This window comes from Arvicola amphibius, chromosome 10 (genome assembly GCF_903992535.2).
Source record: "Arvicola amphibius chromosome 10, mArvAmp1.2, whole genome shotgun sequence".
NCBI classification, from domain to species: domain Eukaryota; kingdom Metazoa; phylum Chordata; class Mammalia; order Rodentia; family Cricetidae; genus Arvicola; species Arvicola amphibius.
The window spans coordinates 95,742,292-95,761,889 of NC_052056.1; the positions used below are offsets into that span (position 1 = coordinate 95,742,292).

Below are 19,598 nucleotides of genomic sequence, written 5' to 3' on the forward strand. Positions count from 1 at the left end.
CTCCGCATATACCCACCCACCCCCCTCCACAGCGTTGTGGGGAGACCGATGCCAGAGGGGCGTTCTACCAGCCAGACCTCCAAAAGCGCTGAACCCTCCATCTCCCATTGCCCCCTTCTCTCTTACCTACATCTTCTTAGACTGTAATGTTTCCGAGTTGAAATAAGTTAAAAAAAAGTTTTAAGAAAATAAAAAGAATTTGATCTTCTTGGGGATAGAGAGTGGGTCGCGGGGATCTGGTGAAAGGTCACAGCTACATTTATGCTATGCTTGAGCACGAAATTCTTAGATTTCAGGGGGTCAAGACCCGGGAAGTAACAAAACCGGAGGACTCTGCGGGTTGAGTTCCGGACAGCCCCAAAAAAGGACATACGGGGGTAGGGCTATCCCAGGGGCGTGCTCTAGTGGGTGTGGCCTCAGCTCAGGCTTTGGGTCTCCTTGAGACCGTGGTCCAAGAAATCCAGGGACCTGTTGCTAAAGCGAGCTTGGCTGCTGTCTTCCTACTCAGGACTCCGCTTTTGACAGGCACGAGGCAGGGCCTGGGGTACTGGTGAGCCCCTACCGCTCAGATCTTTCTGTACCTGGTTAGGATCTGCAGTTTCCCAGGGGAGACCCGGATCGAGAGTGACGGTGAGGTGGACCCTGAACTTTCCAATTCAGAGCTTCAGGTCCCGGCGTCTTTGGCGCGGCTTGGATTTGAAACTGGAAGATAAACTGCCTTTGTAGCCCTTCATCAAATTCTTAGAGAGCAGAAGACCCCTAAAGGGAGAAACACCTAATTAAGTCCCTATTAAAGTGACCCAAGAGGTGCTAGTGCTGTGGTGGCTTGGTCAGGACGTTTTCTGCCTCCCCTGATGGTGAAGTGGACGCAAATCCAGAGTTTCCTGACCCCACGACCCACTCACTCACCGATTCCTTTTAACCCCTTTAGCTCACTTATAGCCCTTCCTCCCTAGAAATCAATATAGGCCAGATTCCAAACAGACGGACAACTTTATGGTCAGATTAAACCACCAAGTCACCCCACTAGGGTGCCGCTAGTTTGGGATCTACCTGAGGCAGGGGTCGGAGCAGGAAGATCAGCTAACGTGTTATTTGGAGGGCTGTATGTTGGGGAGCCTAAAAGCCAGATGCAAGGGGTGGGGAGGAGCAGAAATGTTCATGATGAAGTTTCCAAGGGGGCTAGGGATGTTTCCGCAAGGACACTGAGAGAGGGTGGAATGTGGGAGGCGGGAACCTGTCCGTATCTCTCCTTCCCCCTCACTTTAAGCCCCCTCCCCCCACCTGTGACCGGAACTAAGGTGGTCAAAGTCTGCCCTGAGGTTTAAAAAAAAATTGATTGATTTGCTGTTAGCCGGCAGCAGCGAGGTTTGTGGAAGGTACAACCCCTTGTCCTCTGGCGTGAACTGGGGGGGCGGGGCGGTGGCGGGGGTGATGTCTGGAAGGCTGGACCAAGGCCAGACTGTGCTCCCACCCTGTGGGGGGTGAAGAACAGCCTAGGCTCAGACTGCCTGCCAGGGCTGATAAGGGGCCCTCTGGGGCTCCCACAAACGGTTTATCATTGTGGGGGGGGGACTACTTGCAGGATTCAGGAGGGGGCGCAAGCATGGAGCAACTTTGGGGTCTACTGCAGAGAGCGGTAAGACCATGCGGGGGTGGGTTTATACACATTGGGTTTTGTTCACGTTTCTCAGGCCTCTCCCTAATGCTTAAGGCTGGCCCCACCCCATCCCCCTTGGGTCCCTCCCTGCCCAAGTCAGTGGCACCATTCTTGCCTAATCCTTCCCCAACTCTTAGGCCCCTTCCCTAATCTCATGCCTACCTCCCCTCTCCACACAGCAACACTGGTCCCCAAGACCCTCTCAGACCATCTATAAACGTGTGGAAGGCCCTGATCTGGGCCACCTGGAGGAGGAAGAGGAAGACAGGGAGGAAGAGGTCGAGTTGCCTGCCCAGTTCTGCCCCATGGAACTCAAGGGCCCAGAGTCCTTAGGCTCCAGTCCCGGGAGATCAGCTCCCATCCCCTGGGCTGCAGTGGGTCGAAAGGCTGCCCCCTATCTGATCCTGACGGCCCTGCTGATCTTCACTGGGGGTGAGTCCCCTGTCGGTGTGTGTGTCCTGGTCCCCGGGTCCCGTCCCCGTCCTCACCACCCCTCCCCGGTCCACAGTGAAAGGCCTGGGCTTGGGGGCATTTCTGGGGTCCAGTAGAAGAGGGCACGAGAGAACCCACATCTTACCACCTGCCAGCCTTCCTCCTGGGCTATGTGGCCTTTCGAGGGTCCTGCCAGGCATGCGGGGACTCCGTGTTGGTGGTCAGCGAGGATGTCAACTCTGAGTTTGGCCTCGACTCCGGCCTGGGCACGTTGTACTGGAGTGACCTGCGGACCATGTTTCTTCGGTTCCTTGGAGAGGGGCATCTGGAGGACACCATCAGGTAAGAGTAGCCTGGCTTCCTAAGCCCAGCCCAGGGTCCAGTCCAATTCAGACTGGAGATCCTGTCAGTTCTCATGCTGCCCAAGTCCCGTCTGGGTCTTCCCACCCTTCTCTCTGGCTTCCCTGCTCAGTCATCCTTGGAAGGATGGCAGATACTAGGACCTGAGTATCACAGACCTGAGACTTTAAGGATGGTTTATTTAGGAGACAGGCAGCTGAGCAAAAGAAAACAGAGGTGGCACATGCACATACTCCCAGATCAGAGGAGGTAGATGCAGGAGGATTAGGAATTCAAGGTCATCCTTACCATGGCTACATAGTAAATTGGAAGCTAGTCTGGGACACATGAGACCCATGCCGAAAAATAAATAAATATTTTATAAAGTTAAATGACATTTTTTTTTAAATTATTTATTTATTATGTATACAATATTCTGTCTTGTGTGTCTGCCTGCAGGCCAGAAGAGGGCACCAGACCCCATTACAGATGGCTGTGAGCCACCATGCGGTTGCTGGGAATTGAACTCAGGACCTTTGGAAGAGCAGGCAATGCTCTTAACCTCTGAGCCATCCCTCCAGCCCCGTTAAATGACATTTTAAGTTTAGTTTATGTAATGATCAGGTAATAAAGGTTTGAATTTTTTTAAAAAAAAAAAAACTTTTTTTCAGCATGTACTGAGACAACCACATGATTTTTTTTTTCCTCTTTTGGGTTTCCTTCTTTTATTTTAACATTTGTTCATTTATTTAGTTGATATGCATTGGTGTTTTGGCTGCATGTATGTCTGTGTGTGGGTGCCAGATCCCCTGGATCTGGAGTTGCAGACAGTTGTGATCTGCCGTATGGGTGCTGGGACTTGAACCCAGGTCCTCTGGAAGAGCAGCCAGTGCTCTTAGCCGCCGAGCCATCTCTCCAGCCCCTCTTTCTTTCTTTTGCCGTTACTTATTTATTGTCAGGGCATGGTGCTTGGGTGCTGCTGTGCGTGTGTGGCGGTCACAGGACAACTTGCAGCAGTCGGTTCTCTCCGTCTACCAAATAGATCCCGGGGATTTGAACCCAGGTCCTCAGGCTTGGCCACGAGTACCACTTACCTACTGAGCCATCACATTTACAGCCCTTGGGGTTGAACCTAGGGCCTCGCGTGCTCGTCGACAAGGAGTCTGCCACCGAGCTACATCACTAGCCCTTTTCCCTATTTCGCTTGATTTCATTTGTTTTGCTTTTAGCTTTGTTCAGATGAGGTCTTGTGATGTAGCCCAGGCTGGCCTCAAACTTGAGATCCTCTCCCAAGTGCTAGAATTACAGGTGTGTACCTGGGTCTTCCTCCTCCTCTGCACTGAGGATCAAAGCTGAGCTAGTCCTGTCTTTAATGTTTATTCAGCCATTTGGATCCACGTGTTTCCTTCCCAAGCCTGTTCGTGGTGTAGCTTTTGACCCACAGTAGGGAGCTTGATCCCATAGATGGCTCTGTCTTCCTAGAGGACCCCCAGTCTGAGGTTGGGGCTAGAGCTCGGTGACAGAGTACTCATTCTGATCCCTCAAGTGGGATGAAGTACGTGTGGTGGTTGACACCTGTGATCCCAGTACCTGGGAGGCAAGAGCAGGAGGATCAGGAGTTCAAGGCCGTCCTTGAACTCCCCCCTACTCTCAAACAAATCTTATGAAAGCTAACATGGGTAGGGCTACCTACTGCCAAGTTTCCCTAAGTTCATGCCCTCTACCATGTAGTAAGGGATGAAAAAGACAACACCTCAAAAGCTCTGGAGATGTGAGCCAGGGTAAATGTTTCCTCCCAAGACAGACTGGTAAATACACTGAGGATGAAGGGAGGACACCGGAACCTCAAAAGGTGTCGTAAAAAAAATGATGTCAAAAGCTCAGAGCTGGTGAGATGGCTCACCTCGTAAAGGTGATTGCTGCCAAGTCCAACAACCAGAGTTCAGTCCCCGGGGTCCCAGAAATGGAGGCGAGAACCAGGTTCTAACTTATCCAAAAGCTAAAACAGAGAAGTTCTGTGCCTACCTGGATTTCAAGCAAGCCTGTGGTTAGCCTTGGCAATTCAGCATAGCCTTGTCTAAAAATAGAACAGAAAAAAAAAAAGTAAAGGTGTTTTGGAGTGACCCCTGTGACTCGGTGCTAGAGTGATTTCCTAGAATCCTCCACAAGGGAAGGAGGGGTGGGGGAGTAGAGTTAGAGAGACAGGAGCACCTCCATCCCAAGACTGGAGGTCGGGAAACCCAAGAGACCCATGGGAGATGTGGCCACCCTGGGAAAGGCCAGGTCTCTGTCAAGGCCACACTTTTGTGATAAACGGGGAAGGTAGTTTGTTTCCCCTACAAAGATAAACAGATAGACCTTAGTAACAAACCCTGAAAGGGCAGCACACGCCTGCCTAGGTGAGAAGGCAGACTAGGTGGAGTTTAGGTGACAATTTCCTGCTGGGTGAAGACCATGGAAGCAGAGAGGGTGAGGTCCTGTCCCGAAGCCCCGTCTTCCTGCCTCCACCTCCCAAATGCTTTCTACCTGAGTTTGAGGCTAGTCCGGGACACATTAAATACCATTCCAGGCCTGCGTTTTTCCTACTTCTATGGGTACGTGGGGGTCCCTTTCTTTCACCGCTCCCCCCCTCTTCCCAGTGCGATCTTTCTCTGCTCAGGCTGACCAGCCTCCGGGAACGCATGGCCGGCTCAGCCAGGATGGCCACTCTGGTGCAAGATATCCTCGACCAATTCTCGAGCCACAAGCTGAACCACGTGTGGACTGACACGCACTACGTGGGGCTTCAGTTGCCGGACCCGTGAGTCTGGGAACGCGACAAGGGGACATGTCACGGGGTTGCACAGCCAGGGGTGCTCACCCTCCCCGTCCTCAGGGCTCACCCCAACACCTTGCACTGGGTGGATGCAGCCGGGAGCGCCCAGGAGCAGCTACCGCTGGAGGATCCGGAAGTCTACTGTCCCTACAGCGCCACCGGCAACGCCACGGTGAGCGCCTCGGGTCCGGCTCCTGGCATGGGGAGCCTATCACGTCCTCGGTGGGTAGCCGAGTCGGGATACGGGCACTGTGCCTCAAAGATCCATCCGTTCCCAGGGCAAGCTGGTGTACGCCCACTACGGGCGGCAGGAGGATCTGCAGGACCTGAGAGCCAAGGGTGTGGAGCTGGCCGGCAGCCTCCTGCTAGTGCGCGTTGGGATTACCAGCTTTGCCCAGAAGGTGAGGGTCCCAAATAGGACAGCGTGTCAAGTGAGGCGCGAGTGGTCTGGGGAGTGGGCGTGTCTCCACGGGAAGGATCTAGGAGGTTGTCATAGGGAGAAAAGAAAAATCAGGCACATTTTAAGAAAATGTTGTCAGAAGACAGGCAGGATGTAACCTGTAACCCCAGCTATTTAGGAATCTGAGGCAGGAGGATTGTTAATTCAAGACTTGCCTGGGCTACACAGAGAGAACCTGTCTCAATTTTTTTTCCTGAGACAGGCTTTCTTTGTATAACCATGGCTGTTCTGGAACTTGCTCTGTAGCCCAAGCTAGCCTCAAACTCAGAGATCTGCCTTCCTCTGTCTCCCGAGTTCTGGGATTAAAGGTGTGCGCCACCATTACCTGGCTTGCACAGTTTTTTTAAAAAAAATTATTGTAGTAAATGTATTGGTGTTTTTTGCCTGCATATATGTCTGTGCACTGCATATGTGTCTGGTGATTGTGGCGGCCAGACGGGATGTCAGATCCCCTGGAACTGGAGTTACAGACAGTTGTGAACTGCCATTTGGGTACTGGGAATCAAACCCAGGTCCTTTGGAGGAGCAGTGAGCGCTCTTAACCGTGTTCCATCTCTCCAGCCCTGGGCACGCAGGCTACAGAGGCACGGAGGGAGGGCTACAATGTGAGTGCCAATGATAGCTACTCACGGTCCCTCCAGGATGACAGCGACAGATGAAAGAGCCAGTTTGCCTTCCCTCGCTTTTCTGTGCCCCCCTCAGGTAGCCATTGCCCAGGACTTTGGGGCCCATGGAGTGCTGATATACCCGGACCCAGCAGATTTCTCCCAGGACCCTCACAAGCCAGGCCTATCCAGCCACCAGGCTGTGTATGGACATGTGAGTCTCAGGGGAAGCTGAACCACCTTCTACAAATGGGGCTTGTCCAGCCCAGTTTCAGAGTTGGTACCCCTTTCTCTTTAGGTGCACCTGGGAACTGGAGACCCTTATACGCCTGGCTTCCCTTCCTTCAATCAAACCCAGTTCCCTCCCGTAGAATCATCAGGCCTTCCCAGTATCCCCGCCCAGCCCATCAGTGCAGACGTTGCTGACCTCTTGCTCAAGTAAGAGATGAAAAGTGTGTGTGTGTGTGTTTGTGTGTGTCGGGGAGGGTGGGGTTACTAAAGAGTTCCTTGGGTGAATAAGATGACCCTGGGACTGGGGAGATAGTTCTGTCAGTAAAGGGCTTGCTGCTAAAGTATGAGGACCTGATTTCCATCACCAGAACCTGTATTAAAAACAAACAAAGCCGGGCGGTGGTGGCGCACGCCTTTAATCCCAGCACTCGGGAGGCAGAGGCAGGCGGATCTCTGTGAGTTCGAGACCAGCCTGGTCTACAAGAGCTAGTTCCAGGACAGGCTCCAAAGCCACAGAGAAACCCTGTCTCGAAAAACCAAAAAAAAAAAAAAAAAAAAAAAAAAAAAAAAAAAAAAAAAAAAAACAAAACCAGCTAGGCAATGGTGGCACGCGGGTTTAATCCCAGCACTAGGGAGGTAGAGGCAGGTGGATCCCTGTGAGTCCGAGGCTAGCTTTGTCTACAAGAGTGAGTTCCAGGACAGCTAGGACTGTTACACAGTGAAATCCTATTTCAAAAACAAAACAAAAACAAACAAACAAAATCTAAGTGTGTGCATGCAGTCCCTCACTGGAAAGGCAGGTGGGTCCCTGGAGCTCACTGGCATCCAACTAAGAGAACTTAGTGAGCCTCATGCCAAGTGCAGATCCTGACCCCCCCCTCCACAAATGACCTAGTTAGATATCTCAATGGGTAAAGGCACTTGCCAGCAAGCCTGAAAACCACCTCCAAGCCCCACATACTCAGAGAGGATGGACACCCGCAGCTGTCCTCTGACCTCCACATGGACGCTGTGGCACACGTCCTGAACACTCACACACACACACACACAAGAGGGTGTGTTATAAACTCACAAATAAAAACAAAAGAGGGGGGGCTGGAGAGATGGCTCAGAGGTTAAGAGCATTGCCTGCTCTTCCAAAGTTCCTGAGTTCAATTCCCAACAACCACATGGTGGATCACAATCACCTGTAATGGGATCTGGTGCCCTCTTCTGGCCTGCAGGCATACACACAGACAGAATATTGTATACATAATGAATAAATAAATATTTTTTTAAAAAAAAACCAAAAAGGTGGTTAGCACTCGAGGGCAAGATGTGAGGTTGGCCTCTGCACACATGGGAACACACATCTCCACACACGTGCCTGCATACACACCCGAAAGGAAGAGGTGACCCTCTAGGTGGGCATTCCTTTTACCAGGCCTCACCATCTGGTACACCCACTAGTGCTGAGGACTCTCACTCAGGGCACAGCCTATGCCACTGCCCGTGGCAGCCCCAGGCTGCATTGTCCTATTGGGTAAGGTACAGAGACAAAGGTCTTGAGCCAGATCCCGGGAATAGGAGAGGAGGAAAGGGGGCTCGAGGCTCTCATGCGGCCTAGGCCGCAGTATCCCTGCAACACTTTGTTGCTCCGCTGCTTTCCAGGAAACTCAAAGGCCCTGTGGCCCCCCAGGAATGGAAAGGCCGCCTTCCAGGCTCCCCTTATCGGCTGGGACCTGGGCCACACCTGCGTCTAGCTGTCAACAACCACAGGGCTTCGACTCCCATCAGCAACATCTTTGCCTGCATCGAGGGCTTCGCAGAGCCAGGTGGGCTTGTCTGCCCAGCATCCCCCACAGCTTAGGAGGTTCCGCTCCTAACCAACCAGAAAAGACTGGCACAGGAGGCCCTGAAGAAGGCCAGGAGTGATGTCCAGGGAATGGAGGCCGAGGGGGGACTGATGAGGGGTAGCAGTGAGGAGCCCTCCGAATGAGCAGTATTGTTTAATAGTGAGCTCCCCACACTCTGGGTGTGAGCAAGCGTGTGTTGGAGGATGTTATACTAGGTATCCAGTCCTCGAGCAAAGGCCAGATTGGACAGATGACTCTGGTATTGGGGAATCAAAGATTGCTGAACAGACCCGGTGGGGTGGGGCAGGCCTGGGAAACCCTTGACCGCCCAGGTGTCAAGGGAGAAGCAGAGACCCGGGGGACACCCGGAGGAGGATGTTGGACGTGGGAGTTGGGCACAGAAGAGCTGGGGAGAGGAAAGCAGGCGAGGGAAGGTACAGAACCTGACTGACCGGGGAGAGAAGGGAGCCCAGATGCTTTAGGGTTAGTCGGGCATGAGAGCCCACATCTGTCATCCCAGGACTCAAGAGTCTGATGCAGGAGGTTAATGAGTTCAAGGCCAGTCTAGTCTACGTGGCCTAGGCCTCGAGAGAGCCTGTATTAAGCAGAGAAAGGAGCCAGGAGTGATGGCACACACCTAGAGACTGGAAATCAGATGTTCAAGGCCAGTGTAAAATACAAAGAAAAACAAACAAAAAACAGCCCAAAACTCCAGCAGAATAGAATGTCCCCCTCTATCAGCAGTCACTCAGCTGACAGAGTGGTCGCCTAGCATGGAAGAAACTCTGGGTTTCATGCTAGCACCGCGTACAGCCTGATATGCTGGTGCATGCCTGTAATCCCAGCACTTGGGAAGAAGTGGAGGCAGGAAAATCATGAGTTTGAGGTCAGACTCTGTTACCTGAGATCCTGTCTCCGGAAGCAAGAGGGGAGGGGGGACCTGTGTGTTTGAATCTCCAAATGCCTATTGATGGATCGATCAGTCTATTGATGGATCGATCAGTCCGTCTGGGCAAGGGCCGAGAGAGATGGGCATGGGCTTCTGACCCAGCAGGGTTTAGAGAGCTGCGGTGTGGAAATGGGAGGGGCTACAGCATGGAAGCTGGGGGGGGGAAGCTGGAGAGGAACGAGTGAGGCTCTGGGAGCACCCAGCCTCCAGAGCCACATGGGGAGACCTTGTCAGTTTAAGACGTGGGCTCCACACATCTTCCTCAGATCACTATGTTGTTATTGGGGCCCAGAGGGACGCGTGGGGCCCAGGAGCAGCCAAGTCTGCAGTGGGGACTGCCATCCTGCTGGAGCTGGTGCGGACCTTCTCCTCCATGGTCAGCAACGGTAAGATCCGAGCCAAGACCTGCGTAAGTTGGGGCTGTGTCGTGCCTGAGCTAGGCCTAGGTCAAAGGTAGTTGGCAGCATATTCTGGAGAGAGGTCACTTGGCTCCGAGTCCCACGACTGGAGTATCCAGTGTGTGGATCTGGACAAGTAGCTTTGCCAATATACTATTTCCTCATCAACGTGTTAGCCTGGGGGACTGACAAGATGCCTTAGTGACCAAGGACACTCTTACCAAGTCCATTGACCTGAGTTTGATTCCCCGGAAGTCACATGTTAGAGAGATTCAGCTTCCCAAAGTGGTCCCCTCACTTCCACATGTATGCCACCACATGTATGTGCACACACACACACACAATACACACAAAAATATTTTAAATTTTTTAAATGAGTTGACCACACATCCCTGTAAGTCTGGCCCTCAGGAGACTAGGGCAGGAAGATTGAGATTTCAAGGTCATTCTCAAAGACAGAGTGAACTCTAGGCCAGTTGGAGCTACGTGAGTCTATGTCTCATAAAACAAAAAACAAACGACAGGCTGAAAAGATGGCTCAGTGGTTAAGAGCATTAACTGCTCTTCCAAAGGGCCTGGGTACAATTCCTAGCAACCACATGGCAGCTCACGACTGTCTGTAACTCCAGTTCCAGCAGATCTGACACTCTCACACAGACATATGCAGGCAAAACCCCAATGTAAATAAATCTTTTAAAAAATATTTATTTATTTTTATTATGTATACAATATTCTGTCTGTGTGTATGCCTGCAGGCCAGAAGAGGGCACCCGACTTCATTACAGATGGTTGTGAGCCACCATGTGGTTGCTGGGAATTGAACTCAGGACCTTTGAAAGAGCAGACAATGCTCTTAACCACTGAGCCATCTCTCCAGCCCCTAAATAAATCTTTAAAAAAAAAAAAAAAAAAACAAAAAAACCCAAAAACACTCCCTCCAAAAAAAAAAAAAAAAAAAAAAGCCAGGCATGGTGGCACATGCCTTTATCCCTAGTATTCTACAGAAAGGTTCCTGTGAGTTTGAGGTCAGTCGAGTTTACATAGCAAGACCCTGTTTCAAGACAAAACCATAAAAAATAAAATTTTTTTTAAAAGAGGTATATATATAGCTTCTCTTAGTGGTAGAGAACTTGCTTAACATGCAAAAGGTCCTTGGTTTAATCCCTGGCACTGCAAAGAAAGAAAGAAGGGAGAGAGGGAAGAAAGGAGGGAGGGGGAGAAAGGTGCCAGGCTATTGAGGGGACAACCAAGCCCACGGTGGGGGAGGGGACTAATTAGAACAAAGCACAATGACCCTCAAGTGTGAGGATGCCGAAGGAAACTCCATTTGCGTGTTGACCTCAGGCACTGACTAGGCCAGATGTGTGGTCCACTCCTGTTATTGCATCATCTTTTACCTAATACAGGGAGTTTGAGGCCAGCCTGGGCTACGTGTGACCCTGTCTTAAAACAACAAATAAGGGCAGCAAGATGGCAACAGTAGGTGTTTGTCGCCAAGCCTGAGGCTGAGCTGGAGTCCCAGAATCCACATGGTGGTAGCAGGGACCAGATTCCTGCAAGTGCCCACAGAACTCCGCTTTCCCTCTCTGTGGTGGGTGTGCGCCCACACACACACACAAATAATTTTTTAAAAAATTAAAAACTAAATAAAAACTGGAATGTGTTAAGTGTCAATGGTCTGAGTGTCAATTAAGCAAGAAATGGCATCTTTAGAAGTCACCCCAAGGCATTATTATCAAGTCAGGGTGGATCCAACGTAAGAAGGGCTAGGATGCTGGGTTGGTGAAGAGAGGTCCTCTGGGGGCAGGGGTGGAGAAGGACAAAAGGGAGTTTCTTCCCTCTGCATGTAGGGTTCAAACCTCGAAGAAGTCTCTTGTTCATCAGCTGGGACGGAGGAGACTTTGGCAGCGTGGGATCCATGGAGTGGTTGGAGGTGATTTGGGGCTCTGGGCAGGAAACCAGGTAATGGGGAGGGGTGGAGGGAGGAACCTTCCTTCTTCACGTTCTTGCCCGACCCACAGGGCTACCTCAGCGTGCTACACCTCAAAGCCGTAGTGTACCTGAGCCTGGACAACTCAGTGTTGGGTGAGCTGGGCAATGTTACCTCCTGGCCTTCCCGCCGGTCCACCTATGTATGTCATTGACTCTCTCCCTGAGCCTGTCTTTCCTCCTCCTCCCTTCCTTCAGGAGATGGCAAATTTCACGCCAAGACCAGCCCCCTTCTGATCAGCCTCATTGAGAATATCCTGAAGCAGGCAAGACAGGATCAGGACAGGGGATGGCAGATAAGATGGTGGGAGTTCAACCGGAAGGGGACACAGCCTGACTTGTGCCCTTCATCCTGCTGCCACAGGTAGATTCCCCTAACCACAGTGGACAGACGCTCTATGAGCAAGTGCGGCTCACCAATCCCAACTGGGATGCCGAAGTGTAAGTTGAAAGGAAGACTGGGGGCGGAGGCTGAGGGGAAACTGAGTCCTCAGAGGCCTCCAACCTGCCTGCCCCCAGGATTCGGCCCCTGCCCATGGACAGCAGTGCATATTCCTTCACGGCTTTTGCGGGGGTCCCGGCTGTGGAGTTCTCCTTCATGGAGGTGAGATTCCTGAGCCATTGCCCCAGGACACTAGGCCCCCAGCCTCTCAGCACCACGTTCCTGTGCCCAGCCCTTCCATGTCCCGGCAGGATGATCGGGAGTACCCGTTCCTGCACACGAAGGAGGACACCTATGAGAATCTGCACAAGATGCTGCGAGGTCGCCTGCCCGCCGTGGCCCAGGCAGTGGCTCAGCTCGCGGGCCAGCTCCTCATCCGACTGAGCCACGATCACCTGCTGCCGCTCGACTTTGGCCGCTATGGGGATGTGGTCCTCAGGCACATCGGCAACCTCAACGAGTTCTCTGGGGATCTCAAGGTCCAAGATGCCAATCCCGCTCCCAGCCTTCAGGGCGCGCGTCATTTCTAGGGGTGGCTGGCGTCTCCTCTCCCCAGCCCTGAGATCTAGGTCCTGTCTTGCAGTCTGGCCCTTTTTATTTCTACCTCCAGTCACCTAATCCCGGAGGACACAGCCAGTACGACCCAAGTCCCTGGGATCCGCCTTCTCTAATGTCAAAGGCCTGATGGCCTCCCTGCATCTCTTCCCCCTTCCTGCCAGCTCTTTGAGCCCACCCTAGGCATCGGTGCTGGCACCAATCTGTCGGTCTCAGACTGTGCTTCACCCACAGGCCCGCGGACTGACCCTGCAGTGGGTGTACTCCGCCAGGGGGGACTACATCCGGGCGGCGGAGAAGCTGCGGAAGGAGATTTACAGCTCGGAGCAGAGCGACGAGCGTCTGATGCGCATGTACAACGTGCGCATCATGAGGGTGAGACCCTGCTCCCGCCCGCCCCCTTCTGGCCTGGGGTCCCTTTCCCCAGGACCCGGCGTTCTAAAGCTCTCTGTCCCTTATCCTTTCCCTGTCCTCTGGGCGTACTATACCGGATATACAGGGTTCCTAAACCAGCCAGGCTAGAAGAGCAGACCCGTCACTTTCGCAGGCGCTGCCAGGGGATGAAATGGATAGGAAAGCCTGCCTCTTTGCTGTCTCCCGTTTAACCTGCAAAGCCTAAAGTATTTACTCCATGGCTTTTTGCAGAAACAAAAGTGTGCTGACCTCTGCTTTAGACTATGTGGTTTGAAGAGCAGGCAAAACCCGGGTTGGTGCGGTTGATGCAAAGGAAAGAGGACCTTTCAGGGTGGAGGGTGAGGCGGGGAAATGGACGTCGCCTTTCTTGGGAGTTGTGAATGGATCCTTTAAACAAACTCCATTTTGCCACCTCACCTTCTTGTGAGGTGACCCAGAGACCCTATGGAGCACTGAACAGGGACCAATGTGGGGAACCTTTGCATAGCTGAGAAAATTTGGGGGTTTGCGTGTAGTGGGGATCAAATTAGGGTACTGTGCATGTTAAATAAATGCCTTACCACTGAGCTACGCCCCCAGCTCCTCACTAGGCAGGGGTTCCACCACTGAGTCACACCCAGCCCCTCACTGGGGGAGTCTAGGCAGGGGCTTTATCACCGAGCTGTGCCTCCAACCCGCTTTTCATTTTACATTTTGAAAGTCTTGCTAAATTGCCCAGAATAATCTTGATCTCATTTCGTAGCCGACCTTTGTAGCCACATGCCTCAGTCCTCCAAGTAACCGGGATTATAGGCAAGGCAGAGGGGTTGGATTTTGTATGTCTAGGCATCATGAAAATTTCTTGCAAGGAGGTAAGGTGGCAAACGGAGTGTGTTTAAAGGATTCTGGCGGGAGTACTAACGGCCTGCAGAGGAAATGGACTTCATGAAGGCTGTGTCCTGGATACCAGCCGCAGGTGCTCACAAATGCCTGTAGGGGGCGCCTGGACCGACGGGCGTCGTTTAGCAGGAAAAATGTATGGGCAGAGTGTGGAAAACAGATGAGTTGGATAAGGATAATAGCAGCTGACATTTGTAGGGCACTACCAGAGGCCAGCGACGTTACTTCATTTGTTCAGTAGCAGGACTTCCTATGACGCCGTGAGGTTGGCAGGAGTGTAGGCCAATGCTAAGACTCAGAGGAGCTAAGTAACTTACCCAAGATCACACAGAAAGTAAGTGGTAGAGCCAAAGTGTGAGACAAGGGACTCTAAGGCCGTAGTCTGTGCTAAGTACTATTAAAGAGGAAGAGAAAGAGGGGTGGGAAAAAAGGAAAGAAGGGAAAAGAAAGAGAAAGAGGCAGAAATAAAACGGGCTAGGGCTGCAGCTCAGTTGATGGGAGCGCTTTCTGGTCTGCGTGAAGCCCTGGGCTCCATCCCTAGTACCAAATAACTAGGCATGGAGGTGCCTGTACTCCCATCTCTTAGAAGGCTGAGACAGCTAGCCTGGGCTACATGATGAGACCTTGTCCACCCCTCCCCCAGCCTCTGAATCCCATGTTTAAGAAACTGATGCTGGCATGTGTGTGGTTATGTCCAGATAGCTCCTAAGTCTGTAGAGCAGGCGCCTATGAGTGATTTGGCAAAGTGACTTGGAAGCTGTGTCCACTGAAGTTCTGGTCAAAGCCATGGGCACACATGGACTCTTGAATAGACATTTTAAATGGTATAAATGCTGCTCGCCTATAAATCCACAATCTCAGGGCTCCTGAAGCTGAGTCAAGAAAATGGTGGCGCCGGGCGGTGGTGGCGCACGCTTTTAATCCCAGCACTCGGGAGGCAGAGGCAGGCAGATCTCTGTGAGTTCGAGGCCAGCCTGGTCTACAAGAGCTAGGTCCAGGACAGGCTCTAACAAAGCTGCAGAGAAACCCTGTCTTGAAAAACCAAAAAAAAAAAAAAAAAAAAAAAAAAAAGAAAGAAAGAAAGAAAAGAAAATGGTGGCACACCCCTTTAATCCCAGCACGGGGGAGGGGGACAGAGGCAGGTGTGAGTTCTCTGTGAGTTCAAGGCCAGCCTGGTCTAGAGAGTAAGTTCTAGGACAGCCAGGACTGTTTCACAGAGAAACCCTGTCTCGGAAAACAAAACAAAACAAAAAGAAAGAAAGAGAGAAATGAAAGAGAGTAAGAGAGAGAGGAAAGGAGAGAGACAGAGAGAGAGAGAGAGATGAGAGAGAGAGAGAGAGAGGAGGAGAGAAGGAGAGAGAGAGAGATGAGAGAGAGGAGAGAGCGAGGAGGAGAGAGAGAGAGAGAGAGAGAGAGAAGAAAATGGTGAGGTGCGCTTGAAGCCAGTCTGGTCTATGTAGTGAATTACAGGTTAGCCAGGGCTTACATAGTGTGTCTCTGTTTCAAGGAAAGCAAACGGCTGCTAGGGCTCGGGCTCAGTAGGTAAAGTGTTTGCCATATAAGCATGTGGTCTTGAATTCAATGCACCAATACCTATGTAAAAGTCTCCGTGGTGGGTGCCTGGACCTCAAACTGGGAAGGCGGAGGAGAAGCCCGGGGCTTGCTGGCCAGCTAGTCTCGCCAGATTGGCAAATTCCAGGTCATTGAGCGACTCTGTCTCAAAAAACATTGTGGAGCGTGACTGAGGAAGACTTGCTAGCTATTGGCCTTGGCCTCAACCACACATACATGCACACCCGAGAGATGTCCTCCGCGAAGCAGGTACCAGAGGGCCTCGGGGTGGGTTAGGACCTTTTGGTCGGAGGGGTGACTGAAGCCTCCAGCCACGGACACCCTGGCGTCCAGACGCGCGCTCACTTTTTCATGCAGGTGGAGTTCTACTGCCTGTCCCAGTATGTGTCGCCGGCTGACTCCCCATTCCGCCACATCTTCCTGGGCCAAGGCGACCACACTTTGGGTGCCCTGCTCGACCACCTGCGGATGCTGCGCTCCGACGGCTTCAAGGCCAACTCCTCCGGACTGGCACCAGGTCTGGGTTTCCAAGAGAGTCGTTTCCGGCGCCAGCTGGCGCTGCTCACGTGGACGCTGCAGGGGGCAGCCAACGCGCTCAGCGGCGATTGTCTGGAACATAGACAATAACTTTTGAGGCACAAAGCCCTACCTGGGTCCGACATGATTCTCCTTTCTCCCTATTTGAGTGGTGCAGGCGAAAGGAGGTGCCCCATGTACCTCTCATCAACACCCTTGGCCCTGCAGTGTAGGAGAGCCTTATTTTCTCAGTGTGACCGTCATACTGTCTCTTATCCAGAAAGTGGCTGTCTTCCCATTACTGGTCCTTCTGCCTTCAGGAGCAAAGTCCTCCATATCTAGAGACTACCTAGGCTGGGATCTGTCTGGATCTCTTAGTGGGTGGTCTCTGGTGGGAGGCCCAAGGGAATTAGATGTTAATAAACAAATTGTAACATCTCTTGTCTGTAAGCGGTTTGGCTTCCTCTTCATGCCACCCCCACTCCTCACACCAGCCTTGAGGCCTAGGTTAGGATGGATGGAAGGCACCTGACAGCATGCCTGAAGATGCTATCTCTGTGGGGAAAATAGCCGTTCTGTTGCCTAAGGAAACAGCCTAAAGATAATGGAAGGGAGAAGGGGGTCATCAGTAAGGGGTGCGTGCTGCCAAGCCTGACGACCTGAGTTCAGTCCCCAGGACGCACATGGTGGAAGGAGAGAACCAGTTCCCCCAGGTTTTTCCAGATGCCTTTGTGGTTAAAAGCACTGGATGCCCTTCCAGAGCTGTCTAGCACCTCCGTGGAGTCCTACAACCGTCTGTAATTCCAGTTCCAGGGATCAGACGCCCTCTTCTGTCTTCCACAGACACGCCTGCAGGCAAAATACCCACTCACAGCGTAAAAACAAAACAGACAAACAAAACAAGCAAAGCTTCGGAGGCCGCAGACTGTTAATCCCAGCACTGGGCTGGGGGAGTGGGGCCGAGAGAGAAGCAGATGGATCTCTGTGAGTTGGGGGCCAGACTGTCTACACAGAGATTCTAGGGCAGCCAGGGCTACGCAGTGAGACCCTGAGTAAAAAAAGTGTTGGTGCGGAGTGAAAGTACAAGGCTCTCGTTCAAAAAATGGAACCGGGAGGCGGGTGGCGGCGCACACCTTTAATCCCAGCACTCGGGAGGCAGAGGCAGGAGATCTCTGGCCCACAGAGCTAGTTCCAGGACAGCCGTGGATACACAAAGAAATCTTGTCTGAAAAAAATGAAGCAAAACAAAAAAAAGCATGAGCAGAGTCAGACGTGGTGGCTCACAGTGATGGAGGAGAGTTATCTGTCTATGTTACTTTCATTGGTTAATTAATAAAGAAAACTGCCTTGGCCCTTTAAGAGACAGAAAATTAGGTAGGCGGAGTAGACAGAACAGAATTGTGGGAAAAGGGGTAGCAGGCAGTGGGGAGACGCTTCAGGCAGTCGCCATAGTGAGTCGCCATGATTCTCCTCTCTGAGATGGAGGCAGGTTAAGATCTCTCCTGGTAAGCCACATCTCGTGGTACTACACGGATTACTAAATATGGGTTAAAGGAAGATATGAGAATCAACCAATAAGAAACTACAGATAATGGGCCAGGGGCCGGGCAGTATTTAAATGAATACAGTTTCTGTGTAATTATTTTGGGTAAAGCTAGCCAGGTGGCGGGATACAGCCCGCTGCTCCCTTCTACATCACAGGGGTAATCCCAGCACTTGGGAGACCGAGGCAGGGGGACTGAGAGTTCAAGGTCAGGAGGCGGAAATCTATCTCAGTGGGTAAAGTGCCTGACTTGAGGACCTGGGTCCAATCATGTAAACTGTGTTGGCACAGACTGGCAGTGCCGGTGCTGGGGAGGTGCATTTGGGGCTCACTGGACAACTAGCCTAGCTTAATCCGGGAACCTCAGCCCCCAGTGAGGAACCCTGCCTTTAGTTTAAAGAAAAAACAAAACCAAACAAAACAAAGATTTGTGGAAAGCCTTTTGAAATTTTGCGTGTATGTGTGTAATTATTTGCACACGTGACTGTGGTGCCCTTGGCATCCAGAAGAGGATGATGGATCCTCTGGAGCTTGATGTGGGAGGGTCTTCCGTTTGAGTTGATTTCATTGGTTAATAAAGAAACTGCCTGGCCCATTTGATTGGTCAGCCCTTAGGTGGGCGGAGTAGACAGAACAGAATGCTGGGAAGGAAAGTTAATAATCGCCATGCCTTGGCTCTCTGGGGCAGATGCCATGCCTCTCCTCTCTGAGAGAGACGCGATGAAGCTCCGGCCCAAGATGGATGTACGCTAGAATCTTCCAGGTAAGGCACCACTTCGTGGTGCTACACAGATTATTAGATATGGGTAATCAAGATGTGAGTAAGAGGCTGAAACTAATGGGCCAGGCAGACTGTTTAAAAGAATACAATTTGTGTGTTGTTATTTTCGGGTAAAGCTAGCCAGGCAGCCGGGAGCCGGGTGGGAACACAGCCTGCCGCTCCCAATCACTACAGGAGCTAAAGTTGCAGGTGACCGTGAGCCACCTGATTGTGTGTGCTGGGTCCCTGAAAGAACGAGTCAACAAGAGCTCTTAAACCACTGAGCCGCTCCAGCTCTCTGTCGGGAGCACTGGCCCCCAAGCCTGATGGCCTGGTCACAGAGTGGGAGGAGTCAGCTCCTCCCCATGCGAGCTCGTGGATAAGCAAAGTGTATACACACACAAGAAATAAACAAATGTAAAAAAGTATCTTAATGTAAAGTAAGGTGGACATTTGCTGAGGGACAATACCCAAGGTTGACCTCTGGCCTCCACATGACTGTGCACACACATGCCCTTACACACAGTGTGGGCCCCTGTAAGACTGTACTGGTCACAAACCTCTTAGGGTGACTATGTCCAGGACATTTCCTCTGGGATGCCCTAGGGCCAACCTTTGTCCGATGAGGATGGAGACCTTAAATGTGAACTCTAGATAAGGAGAAAAATGATGGTCACTCTCTTCCCACTGAAAAATTTATTATATTCTCCTTTACTTCATGTGTGCATGTCTGTGCCACAGCCCCTGTGTAGAGGGCAGAGGAGAACCTGTAGGAGGCAGCTCTCTCTTCCATCCTGTGGGGCTCTGGAGCAGAGGTCAAGTCACTAAGGCTTGGCAGCAGATAAGGCTTGGCAGCAGATATCTGTATGCCTGCAGGCCAGAAGAGGGCACCAGACCTCATTACAGATCGTTGTGAGCCACCATGTGGTTGCCGGGAGTTGAACTCAGGACCTTTAGAAGAGCAGGCAGTGCTCTTAACCGCTGAGCCATCTCTCCAGCCCCCTTAGCAGCAGATATCTGGACCAACTCCTTGGCCTAGCTCTTTCTCTTTAATCATGGCTTAAGAGCTGCAGCCTGGCTTTTACTTGCTGGCAGTGGCGAAAATGACGTTGGTATCTTTTTGTTCTTTTCTTGCCCCCAACATAGTTTGGGAGGTCTCACACAGCTCCTTGGGCACTGGGAAGGGGCGATCTCTTCATCTAAA

At 51.8% G+C, this 19,598-nt stretch overlaps 1 protein-coding gene across 1 annotated transcript; it reads left to right on the top strand.

Moving 5' to 3' along the window:
• Window positions 1-428: 428 nt before the first annotated feature.
• Window positions 429-16,529, top strand: Tfr2 (transferrin receptor 2). Its single transcript, XM_042055897.1, is given in 20 exon segments — window positions 429-525; window positions 1,586-1,639; window positions 1,840-2,092; window positions 2,248-2,434; window positions 5,091-5,231; window positions 5,307-5,418; window positions 5,525-5,647; window positions 6,409-6,525; window positions 6,610-6,749; window positions 8,193-8,356; window positions 9,593-9,712; window positions 11,575-11,657; window positions 11,746-11,809; window positions 11,912-11,979; window positions 12,078-12,154; window positions 12,233-12,317; window positions 12,407-12,634; window positions 12,945-13,085; window positions 15,933-16,181; window positions 16,183-16,529. Coding segments are annotated over 19 exon segments (2,412 nt in total). The 5' UTR covers window positions 429-525; window positions 1,586-1,606; the 3' UTR covers window positions 16,210-16,529.
• The last annotated feature ends 3,069 nt before the right edge of the window (window positions 16,530-19,598 follow it).